General features: G+C 38.3%; 1 protein-coding gene across 9 annotated transcripts in view; it reads right to left on the minus strand.

The window, feature by feature from the left end:
• The window catches only part of BIRC6 (baculoviral IAP repeat containing 6), a 229667-nt gene that overhangs the window by 192822 nt on the left and 19277 nt on the right, over nucleotides 1-17568 (minus strand). For all 9 annotated transcript variants that reach the window (XR_003908004.1, XM_029937980.1, XM_029937977.1 and 6 more), the window contains exons 2-3: nucleotides 9758-9939; nucleotides 6206-6343 (exon numbers count right to left, since the gene is read on the minus strand). Coding sequence is in view for 8 of the 9 variants with exons in the window: in XM_029937980.1 (XP_029793840.1) it covers nucleotides 6206-6343; nucleotides 9758-9939 (320 nt within the window). In the remaining variant the exon portion in view is untranslated. The remainder of the gene's footprint in view (nucleotides 1-6205; nucleotides 6344-9757; nucleotides 9940-17568) is intronic.

Genomic DNA, 17568 nt, shown 5'->3' on the forward strand with positions numbered 1-17568 from the left:
TAAACCAAACCCCTAATTTACACCTTATAAAATAAACAACTATCAGTCTCAGATCAGTTTACTCCATTAACTCATCATTTAAAGCAGAAAATTGCAATTATAGAAAAAATGAAACCTCAACTAGAAAAAGACAGTTTGGAACCTGACGGTAGCACATCTTCTTACATACGCATCAACAATGTAGGATAGTGAAAATCACCTGTTGTTTTACATATTCCTCCAGCACATTTACAGTGTTAAGCACAAACTCGGGACTCAAACATATCCATTCATAAGAATATACTGTACAGTGTATCATTACTGGGCATATGCAGATTTAGTTCAGTTTACAGACTCTTATATATCTGTTGTCAGTATAATTTGGCAAAATAACTAAAAGCACAGATCTTGTAGTTAAAAAGACATGGATTCCAGGACCATCTTCACCATCAACTATGTGACCCTGGTCAAATTAACTTCAGTCTCCAGCTTGTGATATGGGGAAAAACAAATGCCTACTCACATAATGAAAATTCAAGTGAGAACTGGTACAATGTTTAATACAGTAAGCATTCAACAAATGTTAACTAGAATTATTTAACATAAAAATTATTCAAAAAGTTAGAAAGCAAAGATGCTCAGTATTATTCTTCCAGATAATAAAACAATTTCATTTTTATAACCTATCCCTGCTCACCTATAATTTCCACTGTGTCTAGAACATTCTAGGCAGCCTACTAAATTATTACTTACCTAACTAGAAAAACTTGTGGACAGAGACATGACTTAAATTGCTAAAGAGAGACAGGCAGACAGACAGAAATTGAAGGCCTCTGACTTTTTTCTAGAACCCATTCATAGTTGAAGAGCCTCCTGCCTGAATCCTCTGAGAGAGGACACAACAGTGCCCCACTTCACTGTAAAGCATACTCCAAACCTTCCGCAAAAGCACCTGTAGACATTGACTACGGTCACTGTCCAGGAGGATATATTGAGATCTTTCAGGCACTACAAAGCAGTGGCTCTGAACTGATATAAAATATCACTGTGGTCCACTACTGAAAGTGGGGATTTGACGTGGTCAAGTGATTAATGGAGTTTTTGCCAAAATCTGTCTCAGTGAGCTCTGTGGATCCCTTGCACCTGTCTTGTAATTATGCGTCCAGTTACCAAATGCATAATTGGAAGAGATAAAAAACACAACTAGAAAATTTTTCACATTGTTTCTCTGGTCCTCTCTAAAAACTAGTAAAGGAAGAAAAGCCAATGGAATCACCTAGAACTTCCATTCCTCTAGAAAGCTACTAAACCAGAGGAATACCACATTCTTGAGGAAATCTCTCAGGTTAATACCACTGTAAGAGACCTGAAAGATACAGGGGTATTCATACTATCTCACCTTCATTTAACTTCATTTTCATTTATCTCACCTTTATTAACTAGCCTGTTTGGGCTACGCAAAATGTAAATGGATCTGAAAGAAAAACTGTGGATTATAAACTATCAGATGACTTCAATTGCAGCTGCTGTTCCAGATGAGGTATCTTTACTGTAGCAAGTCAACAAATCTCTTGATATCTGGCAGGCAGTTACAGTTTGGTAAACTACTCTTTCTCTATACCAATTTTTAAGTAGACTGCTTTTATATGACAGTAACGATCAAGCTTCAGTCTTAACCTGGGACTGTATCTCATGTTCTTTACCATGTCTAGTCTGCATAAACCTTGATAAACTTAACATCCTGTGACCACCACAATGGTCTGTGTACTACATCATGCTGGATGCTGTAGATCTGGATTGGTCCAGATGCGGTAGAAGTAGCAAGGAACTTACATTCCTTAGTAAGACACATGCAAGCCAGAGAGGATCAATAATGCCCAGAAAAACTCAAGAGTCCTACAGCCTCTGTGAAGTCTCTGGAGGTCCAGCGGTCTAAGCATGTCAGGATATTTCCTTGAAGGTAAAAGATAAGCTGCTTCAATTTACAGAAGCAAATACTGGAAAAGAGGCACAGTGCTTGGTGGGCCTAACTGGATTCTGGACCCAATAGTCAGCATATTTGAGTATGCTGCTCTATCTCAATTTTCAAAGAATACATGAGGCACAAAACGAGAAGCTCTGCGGCAGGCCCTGGCTGAACCATGAGGGATTCGGCCATCTGTCCCAGGGAGCATATTCAATGACAGGAGAAGTGTGTGCGGCAAGTGCAGATCCGGAAAGGCCTGTCTGGCCAGCTGCACTGGGACAACCACCAGCACAAATGTTAGGGTAAAACCATGTCCTCTCCTGTAAATAACTGTTCTTTTGAGAACAGTTCTGTCTTCACAGTCCTGACAGAAATGAACACAAATCCATGAAATATGTGTCTGTGCAATCAGAGCTGGCCAACACAAACTAGATGTTATGTGACACACCAAACTCTAATACTGGGCACAAAAGACAAGTTGCCTTCATTAGGTGACTTCTAAATCAGTCTTGAGAAAGTCTAAAAGGCCAGTTTTGGACGAGCTGGATAAGTAACTCAGACTTCTTCAATACCTACTCTTGTTATAATCCAGCCTTCTCATTCAGCACTGATGGCTTCACAGAGAACTCCTTATGAGGGAACTGTGGAAGGAAAACCTTGGCTCTGATTTACAGATGGTTCTGCACATCCATGCCACCCTAAAGGGATGGCTACAACATTAAGACCCCACTCGGGACAGGAGTGCAGGTAAATCTTCTCAGTGGGCCGAATGTCAACCAGTATACTGGCTGTTCGCTTGGTCTGGATTCAGTATTGTCTGTAAGTGAAGATCCTCACTGATTAAAGGACAGTAGCTAATTTTTTGGCTGACGGTCAGGCATTTGGAAACATCAGGATCACAGCCACGGGTAAAGGTCTATGGACAGACCTCTCAAAATAAACAAGAATGTGAAAATATTTATGAAATACACAAATGCTCATCAAAAAACATCTACTCCTGAGGATATGGACAAATTATACACACTTGCCCTCTCTCCACAGCCACTCCAATGCTTGCTCAATAGACCTGTATGCAAAGTGCCATGCTGACAGAGATGGAGGGGATGTACAGGTACAACAACATAAACTTCCCCACACCGAGACTAAGTAGGTGACAGCCTACTCTACCAACAGCAGATACTAAAGCTGAGCCACCAATATGACACCATTTTCCATGGGGGAATATCCAGCTATCTGATTACAGGTTCATTATATTGGATTCCTTGATCCATGGATTAGGCATCAACTTGTATCGCTATAACAAATATGTTTTCAAGATAGGCACATACTTTTCTGCCCAAAATGCTTCTGCTATCATATGAAATCACACTGTCTGTGAACTAAGTGAATGGCTTATGCACTATCATGGCATTCTGCACAACTTTGCCCAGGAACCTGACTAGTCTAACCATGGTATATCATCCAGAAGGAGCTGGTCTGACAAAAAAAGTGTAGTGCCCTACCAAAGCCTCAGTTTTGGTACTAACTATAAGAGGAGTTCTACCTTACAGGACTCAACAAAAAAAGCAAACAAAACAAAACAAAAAAACAAACAAAACCACCTCACAGTTTCTCCCAATAGGGTTGCTATTATACTTAATAACCCACTCAAGTTTTTTTTTTTCTAGCTTTAAGCTCTAGCAGTCCTAAAACCCAAGGGAGACATGTTCCACCAGGAGTACGATGGTTGTGTTGAATTATGTGCTCAGATGCTACCTAGCAGTTTGAGGCTCCTCCTGTTACTAGATCATCAGGTAAAGAAGGCAGGTATTCTCCTGCTTGGTATGATTGAAACTGACAAAAGCAAACTGGATTAACGGTAACTAACATGGGCAAGGAGAACTTAATTAGAAACAAAGAGATTCTCTAGATGCTTCCAAGTCCTTCCATGTCTAATAGTAAAAGTGAACAGACGATTACAAAAACTACAATAGCACCTTGAGGATTTAGATCCTGCAAAAGAGAAGACTCGGGTGGGTGACTTCACCACATAAAGACATCTGCCCAGCTGCGGTGCTGAGGACAAAGCAAATAGGAAACAGGCAGTAGGGGGAGGATATAAATATCAAGTATATCCTCCTGACCATTACAGGACTGAAGGGTACAGCAGCTATGAACATTTTCCTCCCCTCTTATTACACATGATGGATGGATGAATATAAATTTCTAGGTAGATCCAGACATATAGATGCAGATAGACATATAGACTTATTTCATCTGAGAATTTTTGGATGTGGTTTAGTCTTTAGGTAGTACAGTTCCGTTACTTAAATGAATGAGACCTAAAAATAACTAAATTTTAGTAGTTACTATCATCTAGGGATTTATAAAATATTTTTGGAACTGTGTGTCTCTCATTTCTGAGGACAGGGAGACGGAAATCTTCATCTGTAAAAAATAAAAGCAGAGTGTTCTTGTTGTACTAGTAGTAAAGGTGTGTACAGATAGTGTGCATGGAGATGGGAAGCAGCTGACGGGTACGCTGTGCCAATTATGAAACTATTATTATCTCTGAGCTCCAAACTGACCCTTTACTTCTCTTCCCTATCATGTTAGGGCCAGGACTCTGCCAACTGTATGTCTTCTTTGCCAGCCCAGTTTCCTGGCTCTCAGGTTCTGACAAAAGGAAGAGGATGGAAATTGGAAAGTACGATGAGGCGGAAAGACTTCCCCTTGCTATTACTTGTCACCACTGTCAACACAGGTGGCAGCAGTGATTCCTACCATTTTCAGCATTTTGTTCTGTTCACTCAGCCTTCCCAGAACCGGTCTCACAGAGCTCCTCAGAGGCAGCTACACCAGCCAGGCTGCACCTCTCTTCAGAGATCTGTGTCTCAGCTCACAAGCTCCCGTCCCTAAGCTCCTGAGCCACCAGCTGGGCAGCAGCTCCTCCTGGGAAGCCTGGACCCCAGGCCCACAGGGCTCACTCTCTAAATCTGTGCTTGCTGATAGCTCTCACCCCCTGTTCCTCCGGCCCGAGGTGATAGCTGCTTCCTGCAGTTACTGTCGGCGGGTTTACTCAGCTTCCTCTTCACTATTTCAGTTCTCAAACACACGTTAAAATCAATTCCTTACGATAAATTCTCTGTTGGAATGCATAGTATATGATTTCTATTTTACAAAATAAAATGTCCCATCAGTGAAATAAAAGCTAATAATATCATGGAACATCTATAATAAAAATCATCAGTAAGGATACAGCTGATGTGAGGATTGATATCAAAGATACCCAAGATACATTTATCAATTTAAAAAAGCAAGACACATGCTACAGTCTGAGTGTGTGTTCCCCTCTGCAAAACACATCTGTTGAAGTCCTAGCCCCCAAAGGTGATGGTATCAGTACTGGTAAGGCCATTGGGAGGTACTTAATCCCTCATGAATGGGATTAACGCCTTTCTTAAAGAGACTCCTTCTAGAAGGATCCCCTGACCTTTCCATCATGTCAGGGCCCAGTGAGAAGGAGCCAAATATGAACCAGGAAGAAGGACTTCACCAAAAGGCAACCATGCTGGCACCCTGACCATGTGGGTCTTCCCTGCCCTCAGAACTGTGGGCAATAGATTTCTGTTGTACATAAGTCACCCAGTCAGCAGTATTGTTACACAGCCCCAAGGGATGACAGCATATCACATTTTTGTATAGTTAAAACTGTACTTGAGAAAAAAGGTATTTATAAGCACAAAAATTATTTTTAGGAAAATGGTTTTTACCTTCTACCTTGCAGCCTCTGGTACAGAAATTTTATATGTTTCACACTTATAACTTAGACAAAAAATAAAAATCAGTAAAATATATCCAAGTACATATAAGTACATATACTCAAAGCACAATCTCACACAGACATCCTAGCCATGCGACCCCAAAATTATTTCAGCAAAAACTCAAATGGTCCCAATTTCAAATACATACTCCATTTCTCACTGAAGCTTGTCACCTGACCAGGAACTCTCTTTCAGCCTCTCAACCAACCTAGAGCCACCAAGCACAGAAGCTTTAGGCACAAAGCAAAAGTTCCCGTAACCTGAAGTTAAACTTCAGTAAAAACAGTTTCAACTCTGAGATAACTTAAAAACACATTTTTTTTCTCTAAAGGAGAGGAAAAATCTAGACCTGAAATATCTGCAAGGGGTGGTGGAGAGTGGGGGAAAGACAGAGAAAGGCAAAAGTATAATGGTGTGATATAATCCCAAACAAGGTAATTCTGTTTTAACGTCTTACCTTAGCAACTTTGTGGTTTGCTACAGTCTCATGGGATGTATTTTTTAAACCATCTTTGAGCTGTGTGATGAACAAATCGTAACCCTCCGTACTAGAAATATCTACCTTTTCTACACATGCTGATAAGAGCTGTTGTGCCTAAATTAAAAAAAGAAAAGAAAAGAAAAAAAGGATGAACAGAAAATTAAACACAACAAAAAGCATTACTCAGATCCTTATTCAAATATCTTAATGTGTAATGATTCTAACAAGTACTATATTAAAGTTTACTGCTTTTTTACTTTTTTAAACGAACTTAATTAACCATATATTGATTTGAAGGGCTACTACAAAATTAAATGAGATACAGCAATGTATTCAGTGTAGTATCACAGAATAAAGTTTCAATCCATGGAAGTTATTATCAAACAAAGCAAGATTTAAAAAAAGCTGGACAGGGGTGCCTGGGTAGCTCAGTCAGTTGAGCGGCTTCAGCTCAGGTCAAGATCTCGTGGTTCATGGGTTCGAGCCCCACGTCAGGCTCTGTGCTGACAGCTAGCTCAGAGCCTGGAACCTGTCTTTGGATACTGTGTCTCCCTCTCTCTCTGACTCTCCCCTGCTCATGCTGTCTCTCTCTCTCTCAAAAATAAATAAAACATTAAAAAAAAACTGGACAAACTGACACCATAATCGAAAATGAAAAGTAGGGGTGCCTGAATGGTTCAGTCAGGTAAACGCCAACTTAAACGCAGGTCATCATCTCATAGTTCATGAGTTTGAGCGCTGAAACAGGCTCTCTGCTGCTAGTGCTGAACCCGCTTCAGATTCTCTGTCTCCCTCTCTGCCTGCCCACCTCTCCCTCCCTCTCTCTAATAAACATTCAAAAACAAAATGAAAGGTAAAATTTTAAAAGGGATAAATGTGAAATCTTTCAATGAGTTTTAACTACTCAAACTAAGCAAAACTCTAAGAGGGTTTTTCTAAGTCTGCAGGTAATATAAAAGAGCCCTCTGCATTTTCCCCACATATTCAAAATCAATGACCTTAACAGAAATGCATGGTCAACATATGGAAAAAAATACATCCACACTGATCTAACCAAACCTAGCACCCCATACTTCAGTGAAGACAGTGAAGCAGTAAAGTAATGCCTGGAATGGTGGAAGGTATACAAACAATATCATGTGACCAACAGATATTTAGGTAAATAGAGAGGAATCAGCAAGTGGATGTTAAAGGTCAACAAGGTGGAGGACGTGGTAAAAGTCAGGTAAATACCTAACATTCCAGTCAGTAAACAATGAAAAATACGGACTTGAGGGTCTATTTCATTATAAATATTCCAACATTTTATTTTAATTCTGCAGTTCTTTTTAAAACCTGAATAGTTTGATACCATCTTTCATCGCAGAATACATATCCTTTATGAAGATATCAGCCTTAAATCATCCCGTATAAATTCCTCAAACTAAGATGAAAAAATGTTCAATACAACTAAAACTAATTCTCTGTCCAAAAATTTTATTTACTTTTTTGTTTTACGCATGAAAATTATTTACTTTTTTTAAGTTTATCGTGAGAGAGAGGAAGCGGGGAAGAAGGAGAGAGAGGGAGAGAGAGACAATCCCAAACAGGCTCCACACTTTCAGCACAGAGCCTGATGCGGGGCTCAAACTCACAAATGGTGAGATCATGACCCGAGTAAAAACCAAGCCAGGTGCTTATCTAACTAAGCCACCCAAGTGCCCCATTTGTCCAAAAATTTTAGACAAGACCCCAGATCCAGATATTCCAATGACAAAAAGAGGGCTACTCTTTTTAGAACTCTGACTTCCAGCAACATACTTTAAATATTAAATATAATAGGTAACTGTGATATGACACTGAAAATGAAATCTAAGTTCAGACATATTGGTATCTTTTCTTTAATAGCCTTCCAAAAAAAGAATAAAAACATTTACACTGCACTTTGTTTTTACACAGACATTTTTCATGTCCTAAAAATGGGAAATATGCTATCTTGGTTTTATCAACTAATCATATCAATCCACCAAATGCAAAGTAATTCGTAATTAACAACTTGGTATATAGACAAAAATGGTACCTTACTTTATTAGAGAACACAGCATTATAATCGTTTATATTCTGTTTAAGATTATTAAAAATTCCAAGGTGCCTTCTTAACGCAGCGGGCAGTGCGTCAGTCTCATAAAATTCCAGTAACTTTGAAAAGTATACTTTTAAATTACATGAACATCAATACACACACATAAAATAATTTAAATTAAGGTGGACATACAAAATTAAGTAAGGAATATGTAACTCTACAGTTAATACACATATAGCTAAAATTTTAAACTGGGATTGTTAAGAGACATGATACAGAGCAAAGACTACTTGTTGTCCACTAATATTCATCCCTTCCCTTTAGCTAGTATTTTTTTTTAATGTTTTATTTTTGATACAGAGAAAGATAGAGCATGAGAGGGGGAGGGGCAGAGAGAGAAAGAGACACAGAACTGGAAGCAGGCTCCAGGCTCTGAGCTAGCTGTCAGCACAGAGCCTGACAGCGAGGCTCGAACCCACGAACGTGAGATTTGACCTGAGCCGAAGTGGGAGGCTTAACCGACTGAGCCACCCAGGCGCCCCAAGCTAGTATTTTAAAAAAATAAAGAACTACCTCTTCTTTCCCAGTCTTCTCAGCTTGATGTGACCGCGTGACTAAATTCTGGCCAATGGGATGAGCTTGAAAAGGATGTTTGAAAGTTTATGAAAGAGTTTATAAAAGAGATCAAGGAGAGAGTTTATGAAAGAGATCAAGAAGGAGGGGCGCCTGGGTGGCTCAGTCTGTTAAGCATCCGACTTCAGCTCAGGTCATGATCTCACGTTTGTGGGTTCAAGCCTCGCGTCGGGCTCTGTGCTGACAGCTCAGAGCCTGTAGCCTGTCTTCAGATTCTGTCTCCCTCCTCTCTCTGCCCCTCCCCCGCTCATGCTCTATTTCTCTGTCTCGATAATGAATAAACATAAACAAATTTGAAAAAAGAGATGTTTATAAAAAAAAAAAAAGAAGGAATGAAGGAGAGAGGAAAAGTGGAAGGGAAGGAAGAGAGGGGAGAGAAGAGAGAAACAAAGGGAGAGAGGAAGGGAGGGGGTCACACCAGTGTGTGCGCTCTTCTGGCCTTTTGCCCTTCCTTTCACTGTGACTGGGAAATACTAATGGGACTGAGAACGGCTATCTTGGACTCATGAGATGGAAGCTAAGTGTTGAGAGATGTAAAGTTAGCGCTCCCCTGTTACTGAAAAAAACAATATTGCTTAAGTCACTGTATTTTGGAATCTCTACTACAGTTTAATCTCTACAGTTTATACTTAAGTACCACTTCAATAAACATCAATTAATTATACAGAGGAATTAAACAAACTTGTGATCTACAAGTCAATTCTTCATTCTATATATGTACAAGAAGGGATACATACATAATGCTGTCAAAGGACAACCTAACTTCATTTAACAACTAATAGGTCTGAAATTATATTAAGTAGAAAAGTACACGGATATTTATTTCAACTTACCTCTGTGACAGGTAATTCAAGCTGAACCACATCATCCTGCTTTGAAACTGGAGTCTGCAGAGCAGTGTCTAACAACAAGATTCCGTTAAGGTCCTTCCTACACCCTACTGCATAATCATCCACAAATATAACTTTATCCACCGCAGATATATACTGACATTTCACCTGTCCACCTGGTTTCGCTGTCAAAAGAACAAAAATTCAACACTTAAGATTTAAAGGCCAATAGTCTATTAAAAATAAGTATTTACATGGAAGTTAATACAGTGTTTAATCCTGGCATGGAAAAAAAAATGCTCTAAAGGACATTATTAGAACAACTGATAAGCTTGTAATATGTACTACAGCTCAGATAAAAGTATCAATGTGAAATTATCAGAACTTGACAATTATAGACCTATTTTAAAAGAGAATATAATTGTTCTTAGAAATAAACAAGGGCTCCTGGCTAGCTCAGTTAGAAGAGCAGGAGACTCTTGATCTCAGGGTCATGAGTTCAGGCCTTATGCTGGGTATAGAGATTTGTTAAATAAATAAAACTTAAGGAAGGAAGGAAGGGAAAGGAAAGAACCTAGAAATAGTAAAGGATAAAGGGGCATGATACATGCAACCTATTCTCAGCAGAGCAAAAGTATGTATATAGATGTGTGGAAATGATAAGGAAATGTGAAATATTTAAAATTAAATTTGGTAGAACTGGGTAAAGTATACAGGGAAGTTCTTTGTACTATACTACTTTTAAGAAGTGTTCGGAACAAAATTTAAAAAAATTCAGTATTTCTCATTTTTTGAAAACTTCAATAAGCATAAAGTCAGCATGGGCAGTTTCTAGGTAATTACCACAAAAGTTTTTGAGGGCTTTCATATCTGAAATAAAATCATAGATAACTATAACCTAGGTTAATAGAACTAGTTAAGCCTCTACTTCAACCCCCACCAACAAAACAGTCAACTACTGCTGAAGATCAATGTTCTCTGAAGTTTCTGCTGAGTCAGTGTCAGAAGGGTATTTTAATGGAAAAAATCAGTGAATAAATGAACCATAAAATTTCTCAGAATAAGTCAGAGTGGAATTTCAAGAAGTCTTAGAAAATCTGACAGTGACAGATGGGCACAAAGCTTTGAATACAGTATCAAAATAAATTTTTTTAAGATAACATCAGTTTCTACACTTAATTTTGTAGACTTTTTAGGAGAGTCATATTGTTTCTGCTATAAATACTTTCTGTAAAAAGGACTTTAAAAATGATCAATTGTGAAATTTTATTCTATCAGAGAAGATATTTCCCTGTGGGCAAGTAATTCTGCTGCCAGCATCTCATCCTAAACCCCCCCACAACTCTACAGAACATCCCAGGAACCAGTACTGCTACTGCCTAATGATACAAAAGCATAAAAATGGAAGTAAGTCAGGGTCCTAGTCCTCAACCTCCAGAACAACTGTAAGGCATGTTATAACCAATGAATATTGGGTTGACATTCTTAATCCCAATATGGGATTTTGGACTCCAAACAGACACCTTGGAGGCATTACAAAACCGATTCATTACCTAAACAAAACAAAAATCTATATAGTTCAGTCTCAGAAACAGAGCTTTGAAATACATGTTAGCATATAGGATAATAATGTCTGCAATACAATAAAATAGAAATATGTATCTAGCGCTTCTATATGTAGGTAAAACCACAAGAAACACAAGTTATACAAACTCAGAGTAAAACTGTGTAAAAACTTGTAAAGATCATTTCAAATCTCCAACAAAACTCATTCATTATAGTTTTTAAACTATTATTTTTTATAGCAATCTTAGGTTTCTAGCAAAGGAAGGTACTTAGATTTCCCTTATGTGGCCTGCCCTCACACATAACTATATAATTTTTTTAAAACAAGCTGCAAATTCTGCTTTATTGTTTTAGAGATGTGAGGTTAAGTAACAATTTATAAAAATTATAATTTGTTAAAATTTCCCCAGAGAGGTATAAAATGTGAGTGAGACTTTATACCAGAGTTTCCAAATAGGTTTCCACACAACCCAAGAGAATACTACAGAATGTCACTGGAGAATCATCACCAGATGAAAAAAAAGTCAACCTTGTTTTTTTGACTTCTTATACTACACAATACTAGCACTCAGTCATGCATAGTGACTAAGCAGTCTTGTTGGCAATTTCTTCAGGCCAGTACAGCAGCACGCAACAGGACTATGTTCATTCGGAGGAGTTCGTTCCCAGTTTCTGACCTTAGTTAGGGGAGGCCATCCATGACTGAAGGCTGTACTGCACAGGGGGAAGGAAGTAGGGGATTATCAGCCATACTCCCTTGAAGGATCTCCTAGTTGGCAGACCTCATCTTGATTACATCTGTAAAGATGCTACTTCCAAATAAGATCACAGTCTGAATTCCATGTAGACACGAATTTTGAGGGAAGGTTATTGAACCTGCTAAAGACCCTTTGTCTCAATCTTTTACTCAACCTGAAGACTTTATTTTTGAGATGAAGAGCTTTGTTAATGTAATCTGACAGCATGCTCAAGATGAGTTTTACTGATCTGCCCCTAGAAAAGTCTTAGATGAAGTGCATGGCTGGCTCAGTCAGTAAAGCATGCAACTCTTGATCTTGAGACTATGACTTCAAGCCCGACATCGGGCTTGCTGCTATCAGTGTGGAGCCTGCTTCGGATCTCCTGTCTCCCCGCACCCCCCTGCCTCTCCCTGACTGTGCTCTCTCAAAAATATACAAACATAAAAATTTAAAAATAAAATCTTTTTTTAAAAAAAGTCCTAGATTTGTGTGAAACAAAAATATCTTGCAATGAACAAAGAATATCTTGTGGAACTTTTCAACTTCTTATGTGTTAGAACAAGTCTTTTATTGAGCAAGCAATTAGCCAGAGGACAGAAATTCTCTAATTTCAGTTAAAAATGAAATCCATGTATAATTAAGTGTGACCCCAAATTGAGCAAACCAGGACAGGTTTCACAATGAGGTAAAATCAACATTTATTATTTTTTAGTTGTAACAATGTTAAGTACAGAAAGGTCATAAAAGAGATGAAGAAACCAAGAAATCTGTACCTGAGCTTGACTGTGTCACTCGGTAAGAAAACATGTTTTCAAAATCCTATAGAATATTACATCTTGAGTTATACTTTTATTAATGTTGCTCCAGCTAATGATTTTATTGGCATTACTATTTACCACTCAATATCTTTTAACGTTAACCAATAATACTGATAAACTTACAACAATCTGAAATTGTATCTCCCAAGACTACCTCTATAAAATGTAAATCTGGGGGCACCTGGGTAGCGCAATGGGTTAAGCATCCAACTTCAGCTCAGGTCATGATCTCATGGTTCATGAATTCAAGCCCCATATCAGGCTCTCTGCTGTAAGCGCAGAGGCACTTGGAATCCTCAGTCTCCCTCTCGTTGTCTCTCCCATTTTTGCATCAACCATCTACTTATTTCATTTGCCCTATGAGTTTAAAATATGTGAAAATAAATTACTCAAAAATAACCTATGCTTAACTAATGTTTGTTATGTTTTCAAGAAAAATTGGCAAAAAAGTCATTTTTTTTTTTTTTTTTAATTTGAGAGAGAAAGAGCAGGGAAGAGGGGCAGAGGGAGAGAGAGAAATCTTACGCAGGCTCCACACTCAACCTGGAGCCCAACCCTGGGCTCAATCTCACATACCTGGGGATCATGACCTGGGCCAAAATCAAAAGTAGGATGCTCAAGTGACTGAGCCACACAGGCAACCCCATTTCTGGGTTTTTTTTTTTTAACTTTTTTTTTTAATGTTTTATTTACTTTTGATACAGAGAGAGACAGAACATGAGAGGGGGAGGGGCAGAGAGAGAAGGAGACACAGAACCGGAAGCAGGCTCCAGGCCCTGAGCTAGCTGTCAGCACAGAGCCTGATGCGGGGCTCGAACCCACGAACGTGAGATCTGACCTGAGCCGAAGTCGGAGGCTCAACCGACTGAGCCACCTAGGCGCCCCCCCCCATTTCTGGTTTTTAAAAAGAAGGAAGAAATGCTGACACATACCCCATATCACATATTGCATCTTTTTAGAACTCTGTATAGAAATTACTTGTGGGGCACCTGGGTGGCTCAGTTGGCTAAGCGGCCGACTTTGGCTCAAGTCACGATCTCACAGTTCGTGGGTTCAAGTCCCACATCAGGCTCTGTGCTGACAGCTCAGAGCCTAGAGCCTGTCTTCAGCTTCTGTGTCTCCCTCTCTCTCTGACCCTCCCCTGCTCATGTTCTCTCTCTCTAAAATAATAAAAACAGTAAAAATTAAAAAAAAAGAAAAGAAATTACTTGTAAAATGACTTATAAGCCTACATTAAAAAAAATTCATGTAAGAAATGTTAAAACAGGAAAAACTCAAATTCCTCCATCTACACCAGAGATCAGTAAACTTCTTGTGAAAACGGTCATATTAGTAAATATTTTAGGGTTCACTAGACATATGGTCTCTCTCGCAATCCTTCACCTCTGTCCCTGCAGTGCAAAACCAGCCATAGGCAACATGTAAATAAATGGGTGTAAAATGTGTTCCAGTAACACTTTATTTACAAACTCAGGAAATAGCCTGAGAAATATAAGGGGTTGCAGACCTCTGAAATTGACACTAACACCTCACATTAGTGCGGATCTTCTTTCTGGGCCGGGGAAACGTCACAAAACAACAAGTTTTAATTCACAGCCAGACACAATAAACTGCTGAAAACTATCTAAGAAAAATCTTGAAGGCAACCAGAGAAAAAGGACACATTATTTACATGGAAGTAATAATACATTTATCATTAAAAACCACAGGGTTCATGAGGAAGCAGACCATTTTTTAAGTACTAAGGAAAAAGAAATTCCATACCAACAAAAATGTCCATCAAGAATATAGGTGAAATTAAAAAAAAAAAGAATAAAGGTGAAAACATTCTTCAAATGAAGGAATACTAAAGAGAAATGGTAACTATCAAGACACCTAAGTGACTCAGTCAGTTAAGCATCTGACTCTTGATTTTGGCTCAGGTCATAATCTCACGGTTCATGAGATTAAGCCCCATATTAGGCTCTGCACTCATAGCACAGAGATACTATTTCTCCCTCTCTCTCTGCCCCTCCCACTCACTCCGGGTGTGGGTGTGGGTATCTGTCTGTCTGTCTGTCTGTCTCCCTCTCTAAAGAAAATAAACTTAAAAAGAAAAAAAGAAATGGTATATATGGGTAAATATAACCAGTGGGTTTTTTTTGTCTTGGTTGTTTAAAATATTTTTTTAATGTTTCTTTTTTTTATTTTTGAAAGAGAGAGAGACAGAGAGAGAGACAGAGAGAGAGAGAGCACGTGCACAAGCAGGGGAGGAGCAGAGAGAGAAGGAGACACAGAATCCAAAGCAGGCTCCAGCTGTCAGCATGGAGCCTGATGCAGGACTTGAACCCACAAACCATGAGATCATGACCTGAGCCAAAGTTAGACACTTAACCGAATGAGCCACCTAGTACACACCCAGCTCGGAGCCTGGAGCCTGCTTCAGATTCTGTGTCTCCCTCTCTCAACCCATCCCCGACTCGTGTTTTCTCACTCTCAAAAATAAACATCAAATATATATACATATGACAATTGAAAACAAAGATTATTACATTGTCTGAGAGGGTTTTCAATGCATGTAGATGTCAAATAATATCAAATAACCCAGAGTGCCTGGCTGGCTCAGTTAGTAGAATATGTAACTCTTGACCAAGGGGTTAGGACTTCAAGCTCCATGCATGTTGGGCATAGAGACTACAAGAAAGAAAGAGAGAGAGAGAGAGAGAGAGAGAGAGAGAGAGGGGAAGGAAGGAGATGAGAAAGAAATAGAGGAAAAAGGAGGAAGTAAATAATAAAATAGAATAATTCAAAATATTAACAATTACATTAAATGCAAATGACCTATATATGCCAATTAAAAGAGAGATTGTCAGAATGAATTGAAAAACATATATACAATCCAATTCTTTGTTTTGTTTTTCACGTAGCCTTCATGCCCAGCACAGAGTACACTGCAGGGCTTGAACTCACAACCCTGAGATCAAGATCTGAGCTGAGATCAAGACTCAGATGCTTACCTGAATGGGCCACCCAAGCACTCTCACAATTCAATTCTATGATGTCTACAAGAAACTTTTACCCTTCTAAATAAGGGTAAGAGTAAGGGACACCTCACTGGCTTAGTCAGTAGTATGTGACTGCTTAAGAGTCTCTCTCTCCCTAGAGCACCTGGGTGGCTCAGTTGGTTAAATGTCTGATTTCAGCTCAGGTCATGATCTCACCGTATGTGGGTTTGAGCCCCACGTTGGTCTCTGTGCTAACAGCTTGGAACCTGGAGCCTCCTTCACATATTGTGTTCCCCTCTCTTTCTGCCCCTTCCCCACTTGTGATCGGTCTCTCTCTAAAAAATAAATAAACATGAAAAAAAATTTTTTTAAGATTCTCTCTCTCCCTCCCTCTCTCTAAAAAAATTAAAAGTAGAAAAAGAAAAGATAAACATACAATAAACAAAACAAAAAAAAAGGTAATGATAGGAGAAGAAATCAGTGATAATGAAAATAAAAAATAGAGAAAATCAACACAAAAAGTGTTCTTTGAAAAGATGAATAAAATTGGCAAATATCTAAGCAAAGTTGGCAAAGAAAAAAGGCACAAATTACAATATCAAGAATGAAAAAGAAAATACACTATAGATTCTGCAAACATTAAAAGATAGTAAGAGAATACTATGAACACTATGCACATAAATTTCACAACCTAGTTTGTCAAAATAAATTAATCTGAAAAGTTAGACTGTCAAAATAAATAAACTTGATACTACAAATTTAAAAAGATAACTGGGGAATAATAAAGACACATCTACACTTATAAATTTGAAAATACAGATGAAATACACTAATTCCTTGAAATCACAAACTACCAAAACACCCCAAATGAAATCTGAATTAAGGAAATTGAATTCATAGTCAAAAATCTTCCAGACAAATCTCCAGGCCTACTGATTTCACTGCAGAATTTTACTAAACATTTAAGTAAGAAGTAACACCAATTCTACTCAATCCTCCTCCAAGAAACAGAAGAATGAATACTTTCAAACTCGTTTTTATGAGACCAGCATTAACCTGATGCCAAGTCTAGAAGAAGCACAAAAACTATATACCATTATCCATCATGTATATTGATGAAAAAAATCCTCCACAAAATAAAAGCAAATGGAATTTAGCAAGTATGAAAATAATAATATGCCAGGACCAAGTAGATTATCCAAGGAATACAAAAATGATTCAATATTCAAAAATCAATCAATATAAGCCACCATATTAATAGCTTAAAGAAGAAAAACTGAATCAAGTCAGTAGATACATTTGGCAAAATACAACATCCTTTCAAGATTAAAAAAAAAACTCAGAAAAAAAAATGAAAGAGAATTTGCTCAACTTGATGAAGGACAGCTACAAAAATCCTACCACTATCAACATACTTAATGGTAAAAAACTGAATACTTTCCCCCTAAGATCAGGAACAAGGTAAGGATGCACATTCTCACCACTCCTATTTAGCATCATATTGGAAGATCTAGCCATTGCAATAAGAAATGAGAAAATTAAAAGCCATACAGATTAAAAAGTAACAAATGAAACTGTTCCTATTCACAGACAACATGATTAACCTATACAAGAAATCTAAAAAAAAACAAAACAAAACAAAACTCCTAGGGACACCTAGGTGACTCAGTCAGTCAGGAGTCCAACTCTTGATTTTGGCTCAGGTC

The sequence above is a fragment of the Suricata suricatta genome, chromosome 4 (genome assembly GCF_006229205.1).
Source record: "Suricata suricatta isolate VVHF042 chromosome 4, meerkat_22Aug2017_6uvM2_HiC, whole genome shotgun sequence".
NCBI classification, from domain to species: domain Eukaryota; kingdom Metazoa; phylum Chordata; class Mammalia; order Carnivora; family Herpestidae; genus Suricata; species Suricata suricatta.